Genomic DNA, 22,748 nt, shown 5'->3' with positions numbered 1-22,748 from the left:
GATAAGTGGTTTTTGTTTGGCCCATTAGAGAGAGACAGAACTTGGAACCAACTCTAGAACCAGATCCATAATTCAGGATTTGAAGGTTTGTTTCAAGCTCATTTCTACTTTTGTTTGACAAAAGCTTTATTGAAGCATCTGAAAATCTGGAAAACATTCCTCTAAAACACAGCACAAGAGAATGAAAAAACCAACATATAAATTAGTGTACTGCTATCCACCCACTTTCTATAGTGAAGTAATTATTTAAAAATCTAGTACTGATCACAGAAAAAGTGTTGGTACTATTTGGATATTCCATTTACATTCTTGGTTACTTTACATTCATGTTCTGAATTACAATGAAACAGAAAAGAAGCCAATTTGGACACGTTTACAAAAATCTGAAATTAATTTTCTACAGATTAAAAGTCTGTAAAACAGAGAACAGCTTTTCAGGTAAACCAGATCAAATACCTCCTTATGGGAAATGAAATTTAAAATACCATCAAATGGAAGATTCCTAAAGTGTGTTCTGTGATGTGAAACTGGGTTTCACAAATAACCTTCCTGAAGATGACAGTGCCGCATCTGGGACTTCTTTCTGTATTTTTATATATAGCATGGATAACTATATGTATATACTCTAGTCTGGGATTTTTAGATTACTTTAGAGAGCCTATTGACAATGGATTTGGGCAACTAACTCCCTGAGGTTCCCTTGAAAATCCCACCAAAACATCTAACACAGTAATTGGGAGTAGTTGTAGTATCTCACTAATTGTTCTGCTCTGTGACTACATTATCTATTTCACAAACAAAACTATGCTAAAAGAACATTATTTAGATCGCAATGTCAAGCTCCTGGAAGTTAGAAAATGCCAGTTTTACAGTGGCCTGGGCAACCTTAACGGTTGTCCCTTGCATGTCCATCCTGTGTGGTGAATGAGGCAGAGGTCCTGTGGAAAAAACAGTACGTGATCATATAATTGAAAATTGTATCAGAGCATATGCACAAGGGGCAGGATTAATGTTGCCTGGGCAACCATAAACATGGCATTTTTGAACTTTCAAATGGTTGACTGTGCAACCTAAATAACATTCTTTAAACATTTTTAATATATAATTTCCTAATTTTAAAAAGGTAAAAACAAACTACTATGTACGATTGTAACAAATCCCTCATCATGAATTTTCAATGAGGTTTGAATCCTGAAATGTCAGCAGTGCAGCACAGATGTCAACCACTTGAACTACAGAACTCACTACATTAGCAGTAGAAGGATGCTATCACAGAATTGGGGGTGAGCCACTGGCTACATGTGCTAGGTTCATGGGCAGGTCACAGGGAGCCTGGACTGACTCCCTCTCTTTTCCTGGGAAGGTAGGGTAAGCTCCTGCAGGATGTAGTACCCCCAGAGACGGCCCGTACTTTGGGGAGTGGGCTCCTAAGCATTCCCAGTGCAGTGTCTGCTGTTGCTGTAGCTCCTGTGGCTTTGCTAGCAGCATGAGTCCAACTCTTAAGAACGTCTGTGTTCAGTTGTTATTTTGGCACATTGACAAAACTTTCCTCAGGAATGCAAGGATGAGAAAGGAAAAGCAGTTTTTAACAGTTTACATTTCTGCCAAACTTGAACAGAGTTTCATGGGAAAAAGAAAAGGAACATCTCTGGCCTGAGGGTTTTCTCCCTGCCAAATTTAAAAGTCCAGTGGAGGTCTTAGAACATCTCAAAAAAGGTTGCAGTAATCTTTTATAATGGAAAGTGTTAGATGACCTCATAGACTCATAGACTTTAAGGTCAGAAGGGACCATTATGATCATCTGGTCTGACCCCCTGCATGCTGCAGGCCGCAAGACCCTTCCCTGGACTCTGCCGTTGAAGTCCCCAATCCTGTGTTTTAGTGATTTCAATCGGCTGAGACCCTCCTGCTAGTGATCCCTGCCCCATGCTGCGGAGGAAGGCGAAAAACCTCCAGAGGCTGAGCCAATCTTCCCTGGAGGAAAATTCCTTCCCGACCCCAAATATGGCGATCAGTAATACCCCGAGCATATAGGCAAGAGTCTCTAGCCTGACCCTTGTTGGCCATTATGCTATTCACGTACCATTGCTTGGTTTTCCTTGGCTACTATGTTTTACCATTAAACCATTCCCTCCATAAACTTATCCAACTTAATCTTAAAACCAGACAGGTCCGTCGCCCCCACCGTTTCCCTCGGAAGGCCGTTCCAATATTTCACCCCTCTGACGGTCAGAAACCTTCGTCTAATTTCAAGCCTGAACTTCCCCCCGGCCAGTTTATATCCATTCGTTCTCGTGTCCACATTAGTACTAAGCTGGAATAATTCCTCTCCCTCCCTTGTATTTACCCCTCTGATATATTTGAAGATAGCAATCATATCCCCCCTCAGCCTTCGCTTTGTCAGACTAAACAACCCAAGCTCCTCTAATCTCTTTTCATACGACAGGTTTTCCATTCCTCTGATCATCTTAGTCACCCTTCTCTGCACCCGTTCCAGTTTGAGTTCATCTTTTTTAAACATGGGAGACCAGAACTGCACACAGTACTCCAAATGAGGTCTCACCAGCGCCTTATACAACGGAAGCAGGACCTCCCTATCCCTACTAGATATACCTCGCCTAATACATCCCAAGACCGCACTGGCTTTTTTCACCGCCACGTCACATTGTCGACTCAGTCATCCTGCGGTCCACAAGGACCCCTAGGTCCTTCTCCTCTTCCGTTACTTCTAACCAATGCGTCCCCATCTTGTAACTAAAATTGTTATTAGTCATCCCCAAGTGCATCACCTTACACTTTTCACTATTAAATTTCATCCTATTTCTGATACTCCAATTCACAAGCTCATTCAAGTCTCCCTGCAGAATATCCCTATCCTCCTCCGAGTTTGCAACTCCTCCCACCTTCGTATCATCCGCAAACTTTATCAGCCCACTCTTGCAATCGGTCCCAAGGTCAGTTATAAATAGATTAAATAAAATGGGTCCCAAAACCGAACCTTGAGGCACTCCACTAGTAACCTCCCTCCAACCTGACAATTCACCCTTTAATACGACCCGCTGCATTCTCCCCATTAACCAATTCCTTATCCACCTCTGGATTTTCATATCGATCCCCATGTTTCCCATTTTAACCAATAATTCCTCATGGGGTACTGTATCAAACGCTTTACTGAAATCCAGGTATATTAGGTCCACCGCATTTCCCTTATCTAATAAGTCCGTTACTTTCTCAAAGAAGGAGATCAGATTCGTTTGGCACGATCTGCCCTTCGTAAAACCATGCTGTAATTTATCGCAATTGCCATTAACCTCAAGGTCCTCAACTAGTTTCTCTTTCAGAATCTTCTCCAGCACCTTGCACACTAATATAGGATCTGCTACTAAGCTTCCCCTATAATATAGATATCATAGTCTACACACTGAATGCATGGTATATGCTGTACATAATGTATATTGTATATATGTAGGTACATTATTGGATCTCATTAGAAAATGGAAGAATTTGCATAAAGATTTTGCAAAAAATTGTTTCTGATTTTCATCAAAGTTTCATTTTTATGGAAATTTTCTGAGCAGCTATTATTCAAACAATACATAAATGCACCATAGAAGAGGTTTCCTTGTGTTTCAGTTAGTAATCACTCAAGTGTTTTAGGATCTTAGTCTCTCTTTGTAAACATATCAACTGTTTTATGTGTTTGCTAGACTGATGTGTCATGTGATACATTCTGGAAGCCAAGATATTTCTGATATGTAACAGATGTTTAGTTGATGTTGTTTCAGACCTGACAGGGGGAAATTACTGTTAATTTTATTTATTTAAATCACATCAAGCATATTAGATAAAAAGGAAAATTCAATATTTTTGTAATTATCCTACACTTCAAAAATATTAACAACAGCAGTAGCAGCCCATGGGACTATCCAGAAGGAACTAATGTCATGATTTGTCAAGGTGGCAGCTGTATTTACCAGCTTAAACAAGATTTGGTCATTGAAAAATCTACAATTTAAAGACCGAACTATGAATCTTCAACTCAAATGTCATCTCCGCCTTACTATATGGATGTGAAAACCGGAAATCCACCAAAAAGCACAGATATCTGAATGCATTCTAAAGCAAATGCCTCAGGAAAATATTAGGTATAAAAATAGAATGAATTTATAACAAATGCCAAGATTTATCACAGAGTTCAACGACCTCTTATCACCAAACATTTTTCCAGAGAAGAAGATAAAGTGTCTGGGACAAGTGTTAAGAATGAAGCCAGAGCATCTGTCATGGCAGGCTTGCCATTAGGCATCTGGAGAAACATGAAAAAGAGACTGATTGAAAGAATCCCTCTGTCAAAAACTACTCAGAGAGGGAACACTTGTTGGATTTAACAACACAGAGGACAAAGAGCGATCCAAGACAGATAGGGATGGCAGAGCCTGGTTCGTGCCCTTAGCAATGTCTGATGGCACAGGAAAGATTCATTTTCAGAGCAGTAGTGTGCTTGAGGGTGGTTCAGGTGTTATTAGAAGCAGAAAGGTTGTATTTTGTTTCAAAGGGAGAACACCTCTATTGTACCTGTATCAAAATGTGAAGAGAGAGCCTGAAATTTCTAACTGCATACTTCTATTATTACATTAAAGTAAAATATTTAAGCTTATTATTTGCATAACACTGGCAATAAATTAATTAACTACCATGCATAGCTGCTGAACATTTAAGTACAAAAAGCATACACTCTAGGAAAAACACAGGGTACAAAATAAACTCACATGTACAGTAAAAGTCATTAAAAAGTCAGCATTTGCCAAGTGCTATTGTACAGTTTTCACACAGTTACCACAGAACTTGCCTTTTCTCATATCGGAGGAAACTGGAAACCTCAGATACTGCTATGTGGCAACTGCTGGCAAACATTGCTGGGATTTTTAATGGCAACCACAGATATAATAGTCATTGGCATGTCAATATCAATTTTTGATTCAAGTTTCTCTGTCTCTCTTTACCAATCAAACCAGAATTTTTTTTATTTAGAAAAATTATTTTCTCCTAAATAAAAGCGAATAAAGGCGTACACTGGCCAAATTTGAATGTGAAACATTTACATTTAGATATAAGTTTAGATAAAGGCAATCTAATCTCCCAATTGTAATGTCCTGGAAAGATTCTTTTGGTTTCTTAACCAGGTAATTGGAAAATAGCAACAGGAGCCCCTAAAGAATCCATCACAGATTTACATGTTAGGACAGAATCTCATGAGAGAATGGAGTAAGTGTTAAACACTGAATGGAATTCCTTCTCCAAACACAGTCAACAGTGGGAAAAATCCCTCCCGTGCATGAAGCATTCTCCAACTTAAAAAAAAATGTACTAGGATATTTATTAGCACAGAAAAAATGTACCGGAAAGGGACCGCCAACTCTAGTGCCTAATCTGAATGTGCAGTTCTATCAGTAGATCCAGCCAAATCTATACAGGAAGCCTAACTTACAGGGTAGCTTAAACAGGTGCAGAACAACTCACTGTACTTGCAGTAAGTCTAGTCAGGACCAGTCTGCAAGTTTCTTCCACTACACCCTAGTTTCACTGTATGATCACTTCCTTATAGTCACACAGGTTTCAAAAAATAACTAGATAAATTCATGGAGGATAGGTCCATCAATGGCTATTAGCCAGATGGGCAGGGATGGTGTCCCTACTCTCTGTTTGCCAGAAGCTGGGAATGGGCGACAGGGGATGGATCACTTGGTGATTGCCTGTTCTGTTCATTCCCTCTGGGACACCTGACATTGGCCACTGTTGGAAGACAGAATACTGGGCTAGATGGACCTTTGGTCTGACCCAGCATGGCTGTTCTTGTGTTCTTATGTAGACCTCTGTAACTGTTGCTTTCACTGTTTCATGGCTATTAGCTCTTGGTATGATAGTACAATTATATTCTGGATTACTGGGAATGAAATCCCCAGTGCATGTCACTAAGTTTGAATCTAACAAACACAATCATTAGCCACTCATCATATCTACTGTCAGCTGGTTGACTCACAGCATACACTACTTTTACTATATCTTTCTGAATCATAGCAGACTGCTTAGTCATGACCAGATGCTATCAGTGGCTCCATCATCTCGTCTTGTGATATGTTACACGCTACTCCAAACCTCTATTTCATCAACATAAAGAAACAAGCTCATCCCTGGTATAAATCCATTTAATTTAATGGAGAAATTTTTTCTTGGCACTAACCTTACCTATGTAACCTTGTGCACTTAGATGTTTATAATCATTGGAAGATACAATATTGCAGGTTTAGCAGTTCCTTGATTTTTTTTTCAGATGTATAACTTAGCATAGAATTATGAAAGGTTATTTGTAGGAAGGAAAACTGAATTCTCTAGTTCATCTTAACCTTAACAATTAATTAGTCGGCATTAGTTCTGTTGGCATTGGCGTAATATAGCTTAGAAGCATCTTTGACCCTATATTGTGTTGATGGTACATTGAAAAGCAATGTCATTACAGTACTAGGAGATTCAGTAAAATAGTCAAATGCACCATATATTACATTGACAATGGACTCCAACAGATAGACAGGTGCACAGAATATGGGATGATGAATGTACTGACCATGGCCTTTTCTGACACATGAATAAAAGGAGGATTTTTCTCCATTACAGACAATTGCCTGGTGCTAAGAACCATCATTTCACTGAAATGTTAATGCAGTATGACATGGTTAGCTTATTGCCTGAGGGTTATTTCATTTCCTTCTCTTACTGTCTCTGGAATGCCCACTCCTCCTCTGAAAGGATCTGACTCATCCACAACCTCTTCATATCTCACTCCCTCCAGCTCCTGACAAAGTGCTGGATCCCTTAGTCTGACATGCCATCTGCAGCTGCCCTCTCTTACGGAGCTCTCTCCTTTTCTCACATTCCCTGCTCTGGCTCAGACCACTGTGGTGGTGTCAGGCTTCCCTTCTCCCATTCTTGGTGCTTCCAACCCCCCTTCCTCCCTCTTCCCATTCTTTATTCTCTTTTGAGCAAGACTCCAATTGACTCTTCTCTCCCTCTCCATGTTGCTGTCATCTACACCCACCCACTCCCCCCCCCCCCTTTGATTGTAGCTCCCTGGCTCTCTCTCTTCCTCACTTCTTCCTCTTCTCACAATCTCCCACACTTCAGTGACTTCAGCTTCCATGCTGATGACTTGACCAACCCATAGCTGCATGTCTCCTTGCCTTCACCTCTTAATTCAACCTACATCCCAGGTCATCAAAAGGGCCATTCACTTGACTTGGTCTTCACCACACATGGCTCTCTCTCTCTGATCTCTCCATTGCTGACATCCCCTTCTCTGACCATGACCTGGTCTATTTCAGCATCACCCATCAGTGCCCTGCCCCCACACCTCAACCTTTCTGTGATGTCCAGTTCATCGGTGTTGAAGACTTTTAATCTGCTCTCAGTCCTCTCCTCCCTGCCTTCTCTTCCCTTTCTTCCATTGTTATGGTTGTTGATTCTCTCCAATCCTCACTCTTCTCCACCCTTGACTCTTTGGGGTCTGCTCTGCCTACTCCCAGCCCTGGCTCACCCTCAACACTCACTTCTTCTGTTCCTGCTCTCATGCTGCTGAGCACCTCTGGAAGAAATCCCATGACCAGGTTGACTTTCTCCGCTACAAATTCATTCTCCCACTCTTTCAGTTCTGCCATCTTGCTAGTTAAACAGCTCTATATTTCCAACTTCACTGAATCCCATGCCCATGATCTCAGTCACCAGAGAGGGAAATCTCCTCCACAAACATAAATATGCTGATGACTCCGAGATCTACCTCTCTATTCCAGACTTCTCACCTTCTGTCCAAGTTAAAAACTTGGCCTGTCTCTGACATTCCTTGTGGATGTCTAGCCATCAGCTCAAGAGCAACATTACTAAAACAGAGCTCTTACTCTTCCTCCTTTCTTTCCCCCAACCCCTCCACACCACCTCCATTCTTGGTCACTTCACTCTGGACAACTCCGCTATCCTGCCTTTCACTCAGGCCTGTAACCTGCCTGTTAACTTTGACTCAGATGTCTCTCTAGGTCTTCATATCCAGGCTATATCTAATCCTTGCAGATTCTTTCCACATAGTATCTGTCAGCTATGACCTTATTTATCCATCCACACAGCAAAAGCTTTCATATAAGCTCTCATCATCTCAGCTCTCGATTACTGCAACATCCTTTTCTCTAGCCTTGAAAAATGCAATCTTGCCCCACTCATATACATTCAGGATGCAGTTACAAAGATCATTTGATTGAGCACAGGAGAATAGCACCTTCTTATTAACCGAAAATAAGTTGAGACATGGTATGTTTGCCTCTAAAATTAATCAGGCATAATTCAGAACACCTGCAATTATACATTAATGCATAGGGCAGAAATCATGTAAAGTCGGAAAGCACCAACTTAAAAAAAAAAAAAAAAAAAGGTCTCCATTTTGCCTAGTCTCTTCCCTACATGATAATCGTGCTTTGTGTTGCCACATTATATTTCATGCTTCCAGTGACATGGAAGAATATGCTACATACTCAGAGTTCATCAGGTTCAGGAACATTTGCTATATACAATCATTTCTACCCAGTCTAAGGTAAAAGAAATGCTATTCATTTTAAGTTTGAAATTATTTTTTTTTGCAGTGCAGCAAATCCTTCCTGTTGTCCTTTGGGTTACATTGTGCTCATAAAACATTAATTCATTTTTAGTGTTTCTAATAGGTCTGACATAAATATTGCATCTTTTAGTCACAATGAAAAGTTCAGGCACCTTACAATGACAAAAAAGCGTTAACTAGTCTTACCAATGTTTTTATTACACCCTGTAAGGTTTTTACTGGTACAATGTTAAGTGAAGAATTCCTCTCCATGTATTATACCCACAAACAATTACTTGGAAGCAGACTGACAATAGCTTCCTTGGATTGATTTATGTTCTACTTGATATAGAGAAAACCCAGTAAGTTCCTCCTAGTTGAATACCCATCAGCAGTTATTCCGAGAAAATATATGTTCATTTGTTGTGAGGTGTTACACTGGTAGTTGGGAGACACCTAACTGATGCTAGTAGGCATAAGAGTTGCCTTCCATTCAGGCTAGATGAGGGGGAAAATTACATGTCCTTTTGTTTCAAGATAGCTGAAAGATTAGAAGCCACCACCCAAAACACAGGACACATATAAGGCTGCTCAGGAATCTGAGCTATGATGTCAGAAGGGTTTCACTGTGGGTTGAATGTAAATGCAAGGATGGGGGATTGATTTGCTTGCAACTGTGTCTCTCTAAGAGGGAGAAGGAGCACACAGAGCCACACCAAAGTAGCCCCAGACACAGCCAGAAATGCCCTGGTAGTGTGGCCCTGCAGAAAGCCCTTGAGAGAATGCTTTTTGAGTAGAGTGCTGGCTGAAAGATATGTAGAACTGTCAGGAAAAAAAGCTGTCTCCTGTTCTTTGAGTCCTACTGTGGTCAGGGGAACAGGACTTTTGTACATGTTTTATAAACACACAGGATTGTGTCAAAGAAATACCTGATTCTATCATCTATTTCTCCTCCTAACAGAAACAACTACCAAGATCTTGAATATTGGCTAACTGCTCAGGAAAAAAGTGTTAACCTGAGGCAAGACAATTTAATTATAACCAGTAATAAATATTCCACAGTACTTATCATGCAGGCAAGTTCATACTCTCATGGTATCTACTCCTTGCTTTATGAAAGTCTCATGTGTCTTTCTCAGGTTGGATTCAGAAATCATTCAGATAGGCAGAAAAAGTTATTTCTGGTCAAATGTAAAGAGTTGATATTAGAGAACACCTCTCCCTAACTATGTAGGTGGAAATATGGGCAGTCGTTCATTCATTCTAATTTTTTTAAAATTCTACCAGCAGAAATTAGTGCAGAATTAAACCTTATCTAAACTTTCATAAGCAGTGAACTGTACTTCTACCCGACAGGATCTGTCACTTTAGACTTACCGTGCATTTGTTTGGCTTCTCTCCTGAATGAACTCTCATGTGAATCAGCAGTTTGTAACGGGCATTAAATGGCTTGTATCGTCGAGGGCATCCTGCCCAGAAACAAGTGAAGTCCTCTCCCTTTCTCTGGTCTATATGAACCTTTTCTATGTGCCGCACAAGTTCCTCTTGCTGGTCATACAGAGCACTGCAATCTATCCAGCGACAGCAGTGTTTACCATTGAAATCATCTAATTCACCATCCTCATCCAACAAAGGGCCCTGGGCAGAGGAAGGCAAGGCAAGTTGATGGGAATGGTTTATGAGGTCATGCTGATGTCGGTGTTGATGTGCATGGTAAGGGGGTGGTGGACCTTGTGGTGGAGGAGGTGGTAGAGGGGGAGGAGGAGGCATGTCAATTGTGCTGCTTGAAAAATCATCCACACGTTCACTTTTTAACATGCCCCTTGGCTGGCTGTCTATCAGAGGCATACCTTGTTGAACCACCATGTTGTTCATGACTGCCGACTGCAAGCTACTTTGTTCCAACTGCCTCATCCGCTGGTATTCCACAGTCCCATTTTCACTGTAACCTGGGAGGGTGATGTTGCTGTTAGCCACAAGAAGACCTTTCTGAGTGTTTGGAATAGAGCAAGGCTGGGGAATACAGCTTCCTCTTACTCCCAAGAAATGCCCATAGACCTCAGGCTGCGGGGATATGTTCGCTGGCGATGTCCTCGAACCATTGATGTAGGCAACCAGAGAGGTTGGAGATGTACGGATGATTGTATTGAAGTCAATCCCAATGCCATCAGACAAAGGAGAGAGAGAGAGGGCTCTTTTTTTGGAGCGGGCTGAATGAGATCTGGTTGAAGAATGGCGAGGGCTTGGGTAAGGGGAATGGTTATTTTCCATACCAAACAAGTAAGAGGGTAATGAGTTAGATACACTGTTGTTGGACATGGATGTTCCAGGTGGCATACTCAGTATGTCCCCTAGCTCACTGCCATTTTGAGATCCTTGGTTGGAAGGAAGGGAAGGAAGAATCCTGTAGCCATGAGACCACTCATGTTTCACACTCAGTGTTGACTGACTTTCTGACAGACTTAATGTTGTAGAGGCCAGAGACTCACGTGACATGAGGGACCTGGAATAAAGGCAGGAAAAAGAAAGACAGGGGTTTTAGAAAGTCACCTTAAAAGTTTGGTTCATAAATTTATATATTACTAATATACTAGTTCTTCTATTTTCTCTCAATTGACATAGTCTCACATAGTGTCATAGCAGGGACAATTTTTTTTAAAGTGCCCTCTAATTTTATGTTTTCAAGGGTTTGCCTGCTCAGTTACTACACCTGCAGGCACACACAGGCACTGCATGCATATGCTGGATAGTTCAGAAGCCAACTGAAAATCTGTAAAGCACTTTAAGAGTCTTGGATGAAAGTTACTCTATATGCCCCTGGATCCTGCATGACTGAAGTCAAAGGAACTTTGTCATTGACTTCAGTGGGAGCACAAGGAGGCTCTGAGTGCAAAACATTATGCTTCCACTTCTTATTAAACAGATATTAACTTCTGTTGAGTTGACCTGCCTATCCATCCTTTTTGGTGGCAGGTGTTGGTGGAGAAAATAGGAAGCCGATGAATAAGCAGACAAATAAGTATTAAACACAAAGGAAATTATAGACTGTAATGGATGCAAGCTGGTAAATATCACTCTTTTTTAAGGATATAACTCAAGCTTAAAATGCAAATCATATCTAACTGTACAAAATCACAATAAGTGAATTAAAATAAAGAAGAGCAACAGTTGAGGAGTTTTAGTTTTGTTTTTATGATGTTTCCACAGCTAAGTCAGAACAAGAGTTTCAGAAATTCTCACCTTCCCAATCTTGTCATATAAATTCTTCCCAGAAATATCAGGAAATTTGCTTACACCTGGGATTTCTTAAGTGTCACCCTAACATCTTAAGCCAATAATGGCACTGGTTTCCACAAAGAGGCAGGAGGAAGAGAGGCAGGGTGGGGCTACAAATCCCAGCTCCAGCACAGACTTAAGCAAGTCAGTTAACCTCTCTGGGCTTCGGTTCCCCAGCTGTAACATGGAGATAGTAGAACTTCCCATCTTGAGGGTGTTGGGAGGATAAATTCATTAATATTTGTGAAGTACTCAAAGAGAGATGGGGTGATGGGGGCCTTATAAGTACCTAGACATACAGGCAGATATCATTGGTTCAGATAGTTATAGCATATGGGTTCAAGTTAAATTGCTGGATTTGTTACTTTCACTGCATATTTTGTGTTTTTAAGAAGCACAGAGTTTTGATTAAGGCACTGGACCAGTACTCAGGAGATCTGGCTTCTACTCCCAGTTCTGCCACTCACTTCTTGTGTGACTGTGTGCGAGTTACTTAGTCTCTATGAGTCTCAGTTCCCTCTCTGGAAAATTAGGTTAATAGCTTATCTACCGCACAAGGCAGAGGCTAAATTAATTAAAGCTTGCGGGGGGAGGGGAGTTTACAGGCTATGATGAACACCATAAGAAAAGTACTAAATAATGAAAAAATTGTCAGAGCACTTAGCCCCTGGGATAAGCATTTCTTTCTGTAATTTAATCTAAAGAACTATGCCTACCTGGATGTTATGCACATATCCTGCCATAAACAATTGGTTAATGTTATTTTACTATGCACTTTTATTGTTCAAAAATTACAGTAAGAAAACAAAAACAAAAAAGAGAAATAAACCTCATCTGATATTTGCATTTGCACCTCTACCTCGATATAATGCTGTCCTCAGGATCCAAAAAATCTTACCGCATTATAGGTGAAACCGCATTATATCGAACTTGTTTTGATCTACCGGAGTGCACAGCACTGCCCCCCCGGAGCACTGCTTTACCGTGTTATATCCGAATTGGCGTTATATAGGGTTGCGTTATATGGGGGTAGAGGTGTATTCCAGATATTGCTATGGCAGGCAATACCAGGTGGCGCTATTACACATAGTCTTCCAAGTTCTTGTTCTTAGGGTGCAAGCAAGTTTTGACTCTTGGGAAGACATGCTGCATTGCCGTTCTGTTTGAGTTATGCTTAGTCTTTGTGTAGATACAGTTTCAAGAGAGAGGGAGCTGTGCAAGCACCAGGAGAGATTGTTCTCTGCCTTGGTATCTGATTAGAGTCAATTCTTGAGGAAGAGTTCTGCCCTAGGAACCAGGCACTGGGGTGGGGCTGAGATTGCCCTGCATGTTTTTTGACCATCTCATCTCAGAACTGGGGTATGCGTGTAATTAAAGGAAATGACAGTGAGAGTATACCCAGACGCCACATCTCTAATCTTTCCTCCTCTGGAAAATCAACTTACAAAGCCCCAGAATTCTGCTATTATTTGGAAGAGGTACAACACTAATGTCATAATGGGACAATGGTGTCAGAAGTAGGGGCAACACTCAATACAAATAAAGCCAAAATTCCATCTTTAGTTGTACTGGTACTGAATGTATGTGAAAAAGATATAGATATATAGTTCACAGTTTTGCTATCAGTTTTGATTAAGGCTAAATCCTAATCCCATTTAAATCAATAAGATTCTTATCACTGAATTCAACGTGAGCAGGAACAGCTCTAAACAATGGCTGGTGTGATAATTCCAGTGAATGAGGTAAAGTTTACCAAAGCTTACACAAATGATGCAATTGTATGCTGGCTGTCCTTGACATGATTCTGTTTGATACTACAACTTTTCACCTCTGAGATTGATAAATTTTTTATCAGATTAGTCAAATTGGAAGAGTGTATGAAACACTAGACAAGAGAAACTTAGATGGCTTTTGACACTGAATTCTACAGTTATATTGTTTACAGCTGAAAAATCCTCACTGTGTTTGTTTCTACTGAAACATTTACTCTCCTTAACCTGGGAGGCAGGGCCTGTTTGAGTTCTCCTGTTGTTTAACATAACAAGCATTTTACAGTGGTCAGGAGTCAATTGATCAAAGGCATCAGCTAACAGTAATTTGGGCTCATTGAGGGCTAGACTGTACCACAAGGACAAACCACTCCAGGAGCATCTCAGGAAAGAAACAGACTCAGGGAGTCATAATTGCCTCCCTGCTTCAAGGAGATAGTAAGTTGCAGCTCCCAGGGACTCTCTCAGCTCTGCTGGCTGATGTGCTTTGTTGGGGTAGGAGGTGGAGCTACCTATTCACTGCCACTCCTCAGCCAGCTGTTTCAGAGTGGGAAGTAAATGGCTTTGCAGCATCCCGAAGTTGCTTCTGCATGCTTGGTCCCAAGGTCCAGTAGACCACACACTAATGTAAGGGGAGAACTCTTGCTTTTGTTTAGGCACCTGCAAGGGCCCAAATTCTAGGCTGCAGTGTAGCCCTGAATACTACTATGATGTGGCCCTAAACAGATGTACTTACTCTCTGCTGAATAAGCAAGTAAAGTGTAATAACATTTGATTTTTACATGGTAGGCTGAGTATTTCTCTAGAAAATAAAATTGGGGATTTTTTAGCTTAATTAATTTGGCATGGATATTCCTCCTTTACATATAAACCAAAAATTGCCCATTCATAAACCAAAAAATGTGCATCAGGCTCAGGCGCATTCAGAAAGATATTGAAATGTTTTAAATGCAAATGGATGCTCACGTTAGTTTATTTTTAAAAAATGTTGCATTTTATAAAATTAAACTTGATTATGGCCAGAATTTCAAGGGTTCAGAATTCACAATTAGAAACAGACTGTCAGCAACCAAAATGCTGAACTCATTTGAAAATCTGTCCCACACTGATGAGTAAATACTTACAGGGGACACTATATGTACTACTGTAAAGACTGAGCATCTGAAATAGTTATATAATACAGAGATCCAGATCCTCAGTTGGTGTAAATTGGCACAGCTTCATTTACTTCACTTTATACCAGTTGAGGATTTGGACCAGAATCTTTTAAGTTTACCTACAAGGCATTTCTATTTATGAATATAATTACTCATTCTCCCTATAATTTGAAATGCAACAGTACTGTAATATCAACTGCTGATTTGAACCTTAGAAGTAAATATGAAACAAGAGTGAAAACCTTGTTTTCCTTTACTCATGTATGATCTTTGTTTCATTTTGATTTTCCCAATGGGACCAGTACTGGGACCTAGGAAGTGTGGGGAGTTCTTTCAGGGGAAACATTTTGTTTTGGTCCATTTCAACATTAATTTGCATCAGGCTGAGCTGCCAGAGTGCATTATGGGGCATCACAGGAGATATAGGCCAGCCCAACTCATACAGAAGAATGGGGTCATGAGGCCCCCAATTACAACACACATATGACACTGCCGCAGCTTAAGCAGATGCAGTTTAATGTTGAACCAACCCAAAATGAAACATTTCAACATCTCTGAATTGAAACTTTTTGGAACAAGTTTCAATGTTTTGTCTTTCCATTCCAATTCAGGACAAAAACAAGTGTCAAAATATTGGAATTTCCGGTGGGATCCATTGGTGTTAGTTACTGGCATGTTATTAAAAGGAGAAATACAGGACCTTGAATTCTGACAGTTTGATGATTTCAGTTAATCTTTAGCAAATGTCTCTTTAAAATGAAATTACTCAAGTGAATTAAAATTCGGCAAAAGATGAGCCTAAAAATGGATACTTGGAAGGCACAACTTAAACTCAATAAAAGTGACACATTTAAATACCTGAGTATATACATATACAAAACACGCAAATATGGCTTTAACTGTAACTACATTATGACTGCTGTCACATTAATCATGATGGCTTTTGGCTCAGAGGCATGGCCTTGGATCTGAATGGCTGACAGTGACACACACTGGATGAGCAGTTAATTTGCAAGTTAGAAAACATATGGAGGCCCTACAGGCACAATCTTCAGTGGTAAAATGATGGAAATGCCCTCTTCACAATATAGCTTACAAATAGATGAAAACAAGATTTCAACCTGGTCAAATACTAGTATTGTTTTTAACCATTTCAAGATAACTCCTGAATTTGCAGTGAAGTAATGAGATACAGTAGAAGATATTTTAAAAAACAGTAACAGTTAAATTTTGTAAATTAAAAAAAATACATTTCAGCACTGAACACAATGGTTAGACCAGGGGTAGGCAACCTATGGCACGCGTGCCAAAGGCGGCACGCAAGCTGATTTTCAGAGGCACTTACACTGTCGGGTCCTGGCCATCCCTCCGGGGGGGCTCTGCATTTTAATTTAATTTTAAATTAAGCTTCTTAAACATTTTAAAAACCTTATTTACTTTACATACAACAATAGTTTAAAAAGAACAGGAGTACTTGTGGCACCTTAGAGACTAACAAACTTATTAGAGCGTAAGCTTTCGTGGGCTACAACCCACTTCTTCGGATGCATATAGAGTGAAACATATATTGAGGAGAAATATATACACACATACAGAGAGCATGAACTGATCAAACTGTCTGTCCTGAGCTATCTTGATTATCACTTCAAAAGTTTTTTCTCTTACTTAATTGGCCTCTCAGAGTTGGTAAGTCAACTACCACCTGTTCATGCTCTCTGTATGTGTGTATATATTTCTCCTCAATATATGTTTCACTCTATATGCATCCGAAGAAGTGGGTTGTAGCCCACGAAAGCTTATGCTCTAATAAATTTGTTAGTCTCTAAGGTGCCACAAGTACTCCTGTTCTTTTTGAGGATACAGACTAACACGGCTGCTACCCTGAAACAACAGTTTAGTTACATGTTATAGACTTGTAGAAAGAGACCTTCTAAAAACATTAAAATGTATTACTGGCACGCGAAACCTTAAATTAGAGTGAATGAATGAAAACTCAGCAAACCACTTCTGAAAGGTTGCTGACCCCTGGGTTAGACACACAGACAAAAATTCTTAAAAGTACCTAAGTCATTTAGGAGACTAAGTCTAAATTTCAAAAGCACCTAAGTGACTTAGGTGTTATTTTTCAGAGTAGCAGCCGTGTTAGTCTGTATCCGCAAAAAGAACACGAGTACTTGTGGCACCTCAGAGACTAACAAATTTATTTGAGCATAAGCTTTCATGGGCTACAACCCACTTCTTCAGATGCATAGAATGGAACACACAGAAAGAAGATATTTATACATACGGAGAAAATGAAAAGGTGAAAGTAGCCATACCAATTGTGAGGGGCCAATCAAATGAGATGAGCTATCATCAGCAGGAGAAAAAAAAACTTTGAAGTGATAATTGAGATGACCCATGGAAGGTGTGAGGATACTTAACATGGGGAAATAGATTCAATTAGTGTAATGACCCAACCATTCCCAGTCTCTGTTTAAACCTAAGTTAATTGTATCTAATTTGCATATTAATTCAAGTTTGTCTCTGTCTGAGGGATTGGAGCAAATGTGGTTGTATCTTCGAACTTGGCTGTATAGGGTGGTGTTTATTAAAATCATGGTGGAATTCCTCGAAAGCTTCTTTTCCATGGAACCCATGGAAAAGAAGCTATCGAGGAATTCCACCATGACTTTAACAATTCCCATCCCACCATCAACCTCAGCCTAGACCAATCCACACAAGCGGTCCATTTCCTAGACACTACTGTGCTAATAAGCGATGGTCACATAAACACCAGCCTATACCGGAAACCTACTGACCGCTATACTTACCTACATGCCTCCAGCTTCCATCCAGGACACACCACACGATCCATTGTCTGCAGCCAAGCTCTAAGATACAACCGCATTTGCTCCAATCCCTCAGACAGAGACAAACACCTACAAGATCTCTATCAAGCATTCTTAAAACTACAGTACCCACCTTCTGAAGTGAAAAAACAGATTGACAGAGCCAGAAGAGTACCCAGAAGTCACCTACTACAGGACAGGCCCAACAAAGAAAATAACAGAACGCCACTAGCCATCACCTTCAGCCCCCAACTAAAACCTCTCCAGTGCATCATCAAAGATCTACAACCTATCCTGAAAGATGATTCCTCACTCTCACAGATCGTGGGAGACAGACCAGTCCTCCTTACAGACAGCCCCCCAACCTGAAGCAAATACTCACCAGCAACCACACACCATACAACATAAACACTAACCCAGGAACCTATCCTTGTAACAAAGCCCGATGCCAACTCTGTCCACATATCTATTCAAGTGACACCATCATAGGACCTAACCACATCAGCCACGCCATCAGGGGCTCGTTCACCTGCACATCTACCAACGTGATATATGCCATCATGTGCCAGCAATGCCCCTCTGCCATATACATTGGCCAAACCGGACAGTCTCTATGCAAAAGAATAAATGGACACAAATCTGACATCAGGAATCATAACATTCAAAAACCAGTGGGAGAACACTTCAACCTCTCTAACCACACAGTGACAAACTTGAAGGTGGCAATTTTGCAACAAAAAAACTTCAAAAACAGACTCCAAAGAGAGACTGCTGAACTTGAATTAATATGCAAATTAAATACAATTAACTTAGCTCTAAACAGAGACTGGGAATGGTTGGGTCATTACACTAATTGAATCTATTGCCCCATGTTAAGTATCCTCACACCTTCTATGGGTCATCTCGATTATCACTTCAAAGGTTTTTTTTCTCCTGCTGATGATAGCTCATCTCAATTGATTGGCCTCTTACAGTTGGTATGGCTACTTCCACCTTTTCATGTTCTCTGTATGTATAAATATCTTCTTTCTGTGTGTTCCATTTTATGCATCCGAAGAAGTAGGCTGTAGCCCACGAAAGCTTGTGCTCAAATAAATTTGTTAGTCTCTAAGGTGCCTCAAATAAATTTGTTAGTCTCTAAGGTGCCACAAGTACTCCTGTTCTTTTTAGGTGTTACTGAAAATGGTACAACTTCCTAAGTCACTTAGGCACTTTTGAAAATTCTACCCAGTGTTTATACAACTAGTCTATCAGGGACATGCTATATTAGTAGTAAAATGGTCTATATAACAGTTCTTTTCTTTCCTTAATGTCTATGATTCTATAATATTTTCATTTGCAATGCCAATAGCCATATTTTAAATTACAAATTCATGGAGACACTGCACGATGAGTTTGACATTAGTATAATTTGGTAAGCACTGGCACAACATACAAAGCACTGTACCAGACATAAAATACAGTGAAACCCTGCATCAATTGGATTTATTATTAGGAGTTTTGCTGTTTCCATCCCACAAGTCACCTACTGAGCTACAATTTTTCCATTGTCAAAAAAGTAATTTTTTTGCAGTTATGAAAGTCTTCATTCAGTAAAAGAACTACAAAGCATGGAAGCTTTGGACCAAGTTCTGCTCTTAAGTTTGTTCTATACCTAAAAGCTATGTGGGCATAGTTATGTTGGCCTGGGGTGTGAAACAAAACCCACACCCCTGACCAACACGGATATGCCAACAAACCTCCCAGTACAGATGCAGATATGTTGACGGAGAAGTGCTTCTGTCGACATAGTTAATGTCATTCAGGGAGGCAGTTATCCCACCTCAACAGAAAAATTCCTTCTGTCACTGTAGGCTGCAGCTACACCAGGGGACTATACTGGCATAGCTATGCCACCATAGGCTTTGTAGTGTAGACATAGCCTTAGTTACAGTGCTGTAAATCCAGACTAGCATCATTGATATAATGGATCAGAGTAACTCCATTTACACTTATCAGAACAGGTTGTGTTTAAGTACTTAAATGACAGTAAAATGAATATGCTTTTTTGTAATACTGAAGAGAAGAAATGTAACTCAGGACCTTGTATCTGATGGAGGTATATTCAGGTTTGAAGCATTCATAGCCCTCTGTAAGCTAGGACTGATCTGGTTGCATGCTGTTGAGACCTGGTTTGCAGGAGGTGATATAGGTCCCAGTCGCTGAACCATCATGGGACTGCTGGTGACAACTAGATTGTTGCAGCTGCCTTTTCCAATGGACTTGCCCCGAGGCCCATAGCCAAGACCTCCTAAAAATAAATGAGGCAGATTAGTTTTCATGTCTCTTTTACACATGACAAGAACAGAGAATTCACAATTATGTTGTGCCCATTTCTGTGGTACCAGTGAGGAGAAATTACAGGAATTGAGCATGTAAGATGATTGAGGGCCCTATAATTTTCTGCAAATATATAAAGCGATGTTCTAAAGTGGAATCAGTTATGCATGCTAATCAAACAAGGACAGAATGAGAACGAACAGACTTGAGTAGCAAGAGGGACCATCTAAGGTTAAATATTGGGAAAACCACTGTAAGAACAATCTGTGTCAAAGAGCAAGCTGCTGAAGAAGGTTACACAATCACTTTAACTGGAGTTATTCAAAGTCAAACAAGACATCCAGGAATAGTTGAGCCATAATTAGGGACTGGTTGAGTCCATCCCTGCAGAGCTCTGGGGGGTCTTCCCACATGCACATCCTGCATCCAGAACCCTGCTGGGAGTGAGAGGCACTGCTCCACTGCACCGCTAGTGTCATTAGCTATATGAAGGACTGGGGATAAAGGCAGGCCCATATCTCCTTAGCCCACACAGACAGCAGAGGTGTAGAGGGGAGTGCATGTTGCACGCTGTGCAAAGTGAGACAGACCTGCTGTTGCAGCCTGCAGTCTAAAGGAAGTTTGGAGCCCTGGGAGAAATTCTAGCTGAGTCAGAGTTTCTCTTAGGGCTCCCACTGCAGAGAAGAACTTCCCAGAGCTCCTTCCTACCATACATAGTTAGTTCTTTAAAAGCCTTTAATCAATATTGCCATAATTCAAATTGATGGACTATTATACAGCAGTATGGGAAACTATCAGGATTGTAGGCAAGTGGGACATAACCACAAAACATTCAGAATATTTTGTGTCCTAAAGATAATGATTTAAGACTACAGAAGGGAAGTTTAACAGCTCACTTTTGTTCATAGAAGAGAAGATGAATGAGTTTAAATACATGTCAAGTACATGAAAGGCAGATGACATAAAGTAAATAATCCCACTGACATTACAGTTAGGTATAAGTACTAAAATTATTTATATCTCTATTTGTTCTTTGTTCCAAATCCTCCCCAAGCCAGAAAGGAGAACACAAGGTGAACATGATGAGAAGTCCTGGATCTTATCTCCCACTCCATGAGGCTTCCACATTAACACAACTCCTACTTTCTTCCTATTTAAAATAGTTATTTTTGCTGCTGTTCCCTCCTTTTAACCAAGAGTTTTCTGTGTTCCCATGTGAGGCACAGGGTCCATGCGTACCTAGGACTGACTGTTGGTTCAGGCTCAGAGAGAAGGATACCACCTACTGAATCACCATTTCCAGCAGCACCTGTGTGTGTCCTATGGATTTCACCAGCTGCTAACCTGACTGTGTTTTGCTTGTGCAACCTGAAAGGATCAATCCACAAGGCAGCAGGGCTACATATAAATTACAAGCATTGGCAACTTTCACACTCTCTTTCCATCCCTAATCTAATAGCAGAATGGCAGTAATTTACTAATGATCTGACTGGCTATAGTTTAATACTCTGCCAAGCTGTTCTCTGCAGAACAGGGAAAATGCATTAAAAACCACCATAATAGTCAAAGAGCATGAAACAGGCCCTGAAATGCTCCAAGTAAAAATGTTAAAAATAGCACTGAAGCACCGGAAGCTTTTATAGAGTTCTTTATGAGTGGGGATCACATTCATGGAAAGGGGGTTGGAATCCCTGAAAGTGAGTATCTAAAGGTAATTCCATATAGCACATCTTAGCACTACCTATAGACTCATAGAACCATAGGGTTAAAGGGACCGCAAGGGTCATTTAGTCTAACCCCCTATGAAGATGCAGGATTTGTTGGATCTAAACCATCCAAGACAGGTGAAAACCTTTGAAAACCTCCAGTGAGGGAACTTTCATGTATCAAAACAGCAGCTCTGTGGCTGTAAAGGAAAATCATGCCTCACCAATCCATTAGAATTCTTTGAGGGGGGTCAACAAACATGTAGTAAGGGTGATCCAGTGCATATACTATACTTGAACTTTCAGAAAATCTTTGACAAGATTCCTCTCCAGAGGCTCTTAAGCAAAGTAAGCAGTCATGGGATAAGAAAGAAGGTCCTCTCATGGAGCAGCAACTTGTTAAAAGACAGGAAACAAAGAGTAGGGATAAATGACCAATTTTCAGAGTGGAAAGAGGTAAATAGTGGTGTCCCCCAGGGACCAGTGCTGTTCAACATATTCGTAAATGAGCTGAAGAAAGGGGTAAATAGTGAGATGGTAAAATTGGCAGATGATACAAAATTAATCAAGATAGTTAAGTCCAAAGCAGAGTTACAATGGGATCTCACAAAACTGAGTGTGTGGGCAACAAAATGGAAATTCAATGTTAATAAAATGAAAAGTGATGTGCACATTGGAAAACATAATCCCAACTATACATACAAAATGATGAGATCTAAATTAGCTGTTACCACTCAAGAAAGAGATCTTGGAGTCATTGTGGATAGTTCTCTGAAAATTCAATGTGCGCGGCAGCCAAAAAAGTGAACAGAATGTTAGGAACCATTAGGAAAGGGATGGATAATAAGACAGTAAATATCATAATGCCACTATGTTCATTCATGGAATGCTCATATCTTGAGTACTGCATGCATTTCTGATCACCCTTTCTTTAAAAAGATATATTAGAATTGGAAAAGGTACAGAGAAGAGTAACAAACGTGATTAACGGTATGGAACAGCTTCCATATGAGAAGAGATTCAAAATACTGGGACTGTTCAGGTTGGAAAAGAAACAA

General features: G+C 40.4%; 1 protein-coding gene across 1 annotated transcript in view; it reads right to left on the bottom strand.

Annotated features, from left to right (window-relative positions):
• The window catches only part of GLIS3 (GLIS family zinc finger 3), a 237,873-nt gene that overhangs the window by 169,500 nt on the left and 45,625 nt on the right, over positions 1-22,748 (bottom strand). Inside the window, exons 3-4 of the mRNA XM_034774451.1 lie at positions 19,748-19,955; positions 10,010-11,135 (exon numbers count right to left, since the gene is read on the bottom strand). Of these exons, the coding sequence (XP_034630342.1) occupies positions 10,010-11,135; positions 19,748-19,955 (1,334 nt within the window). The remainder of the gene's footprint in view (positions 1-10,009; positions 11,136-19,747; positions 19,956-22,748) is intronic.

Source organism: Trachemys scripta, chromosome 6 (genome assembly GCF_013100865.1).
Source record: "Trachemys scripta elegans isolate TJP31775 chromosome 6, CAS_Tse_1.0, whole genome shotgun sequence".
Lineage (NCBI taxonomy): Eukaryota > Metazoa > Chordata > Testudines > Emydidae > Trachemys > Trachemys scripta.
The sequence above is the reverse complement of the archived record's forward strand: the minus strand, read 5'-3'. Positions and strand labels throughout refer to the sequence as shown.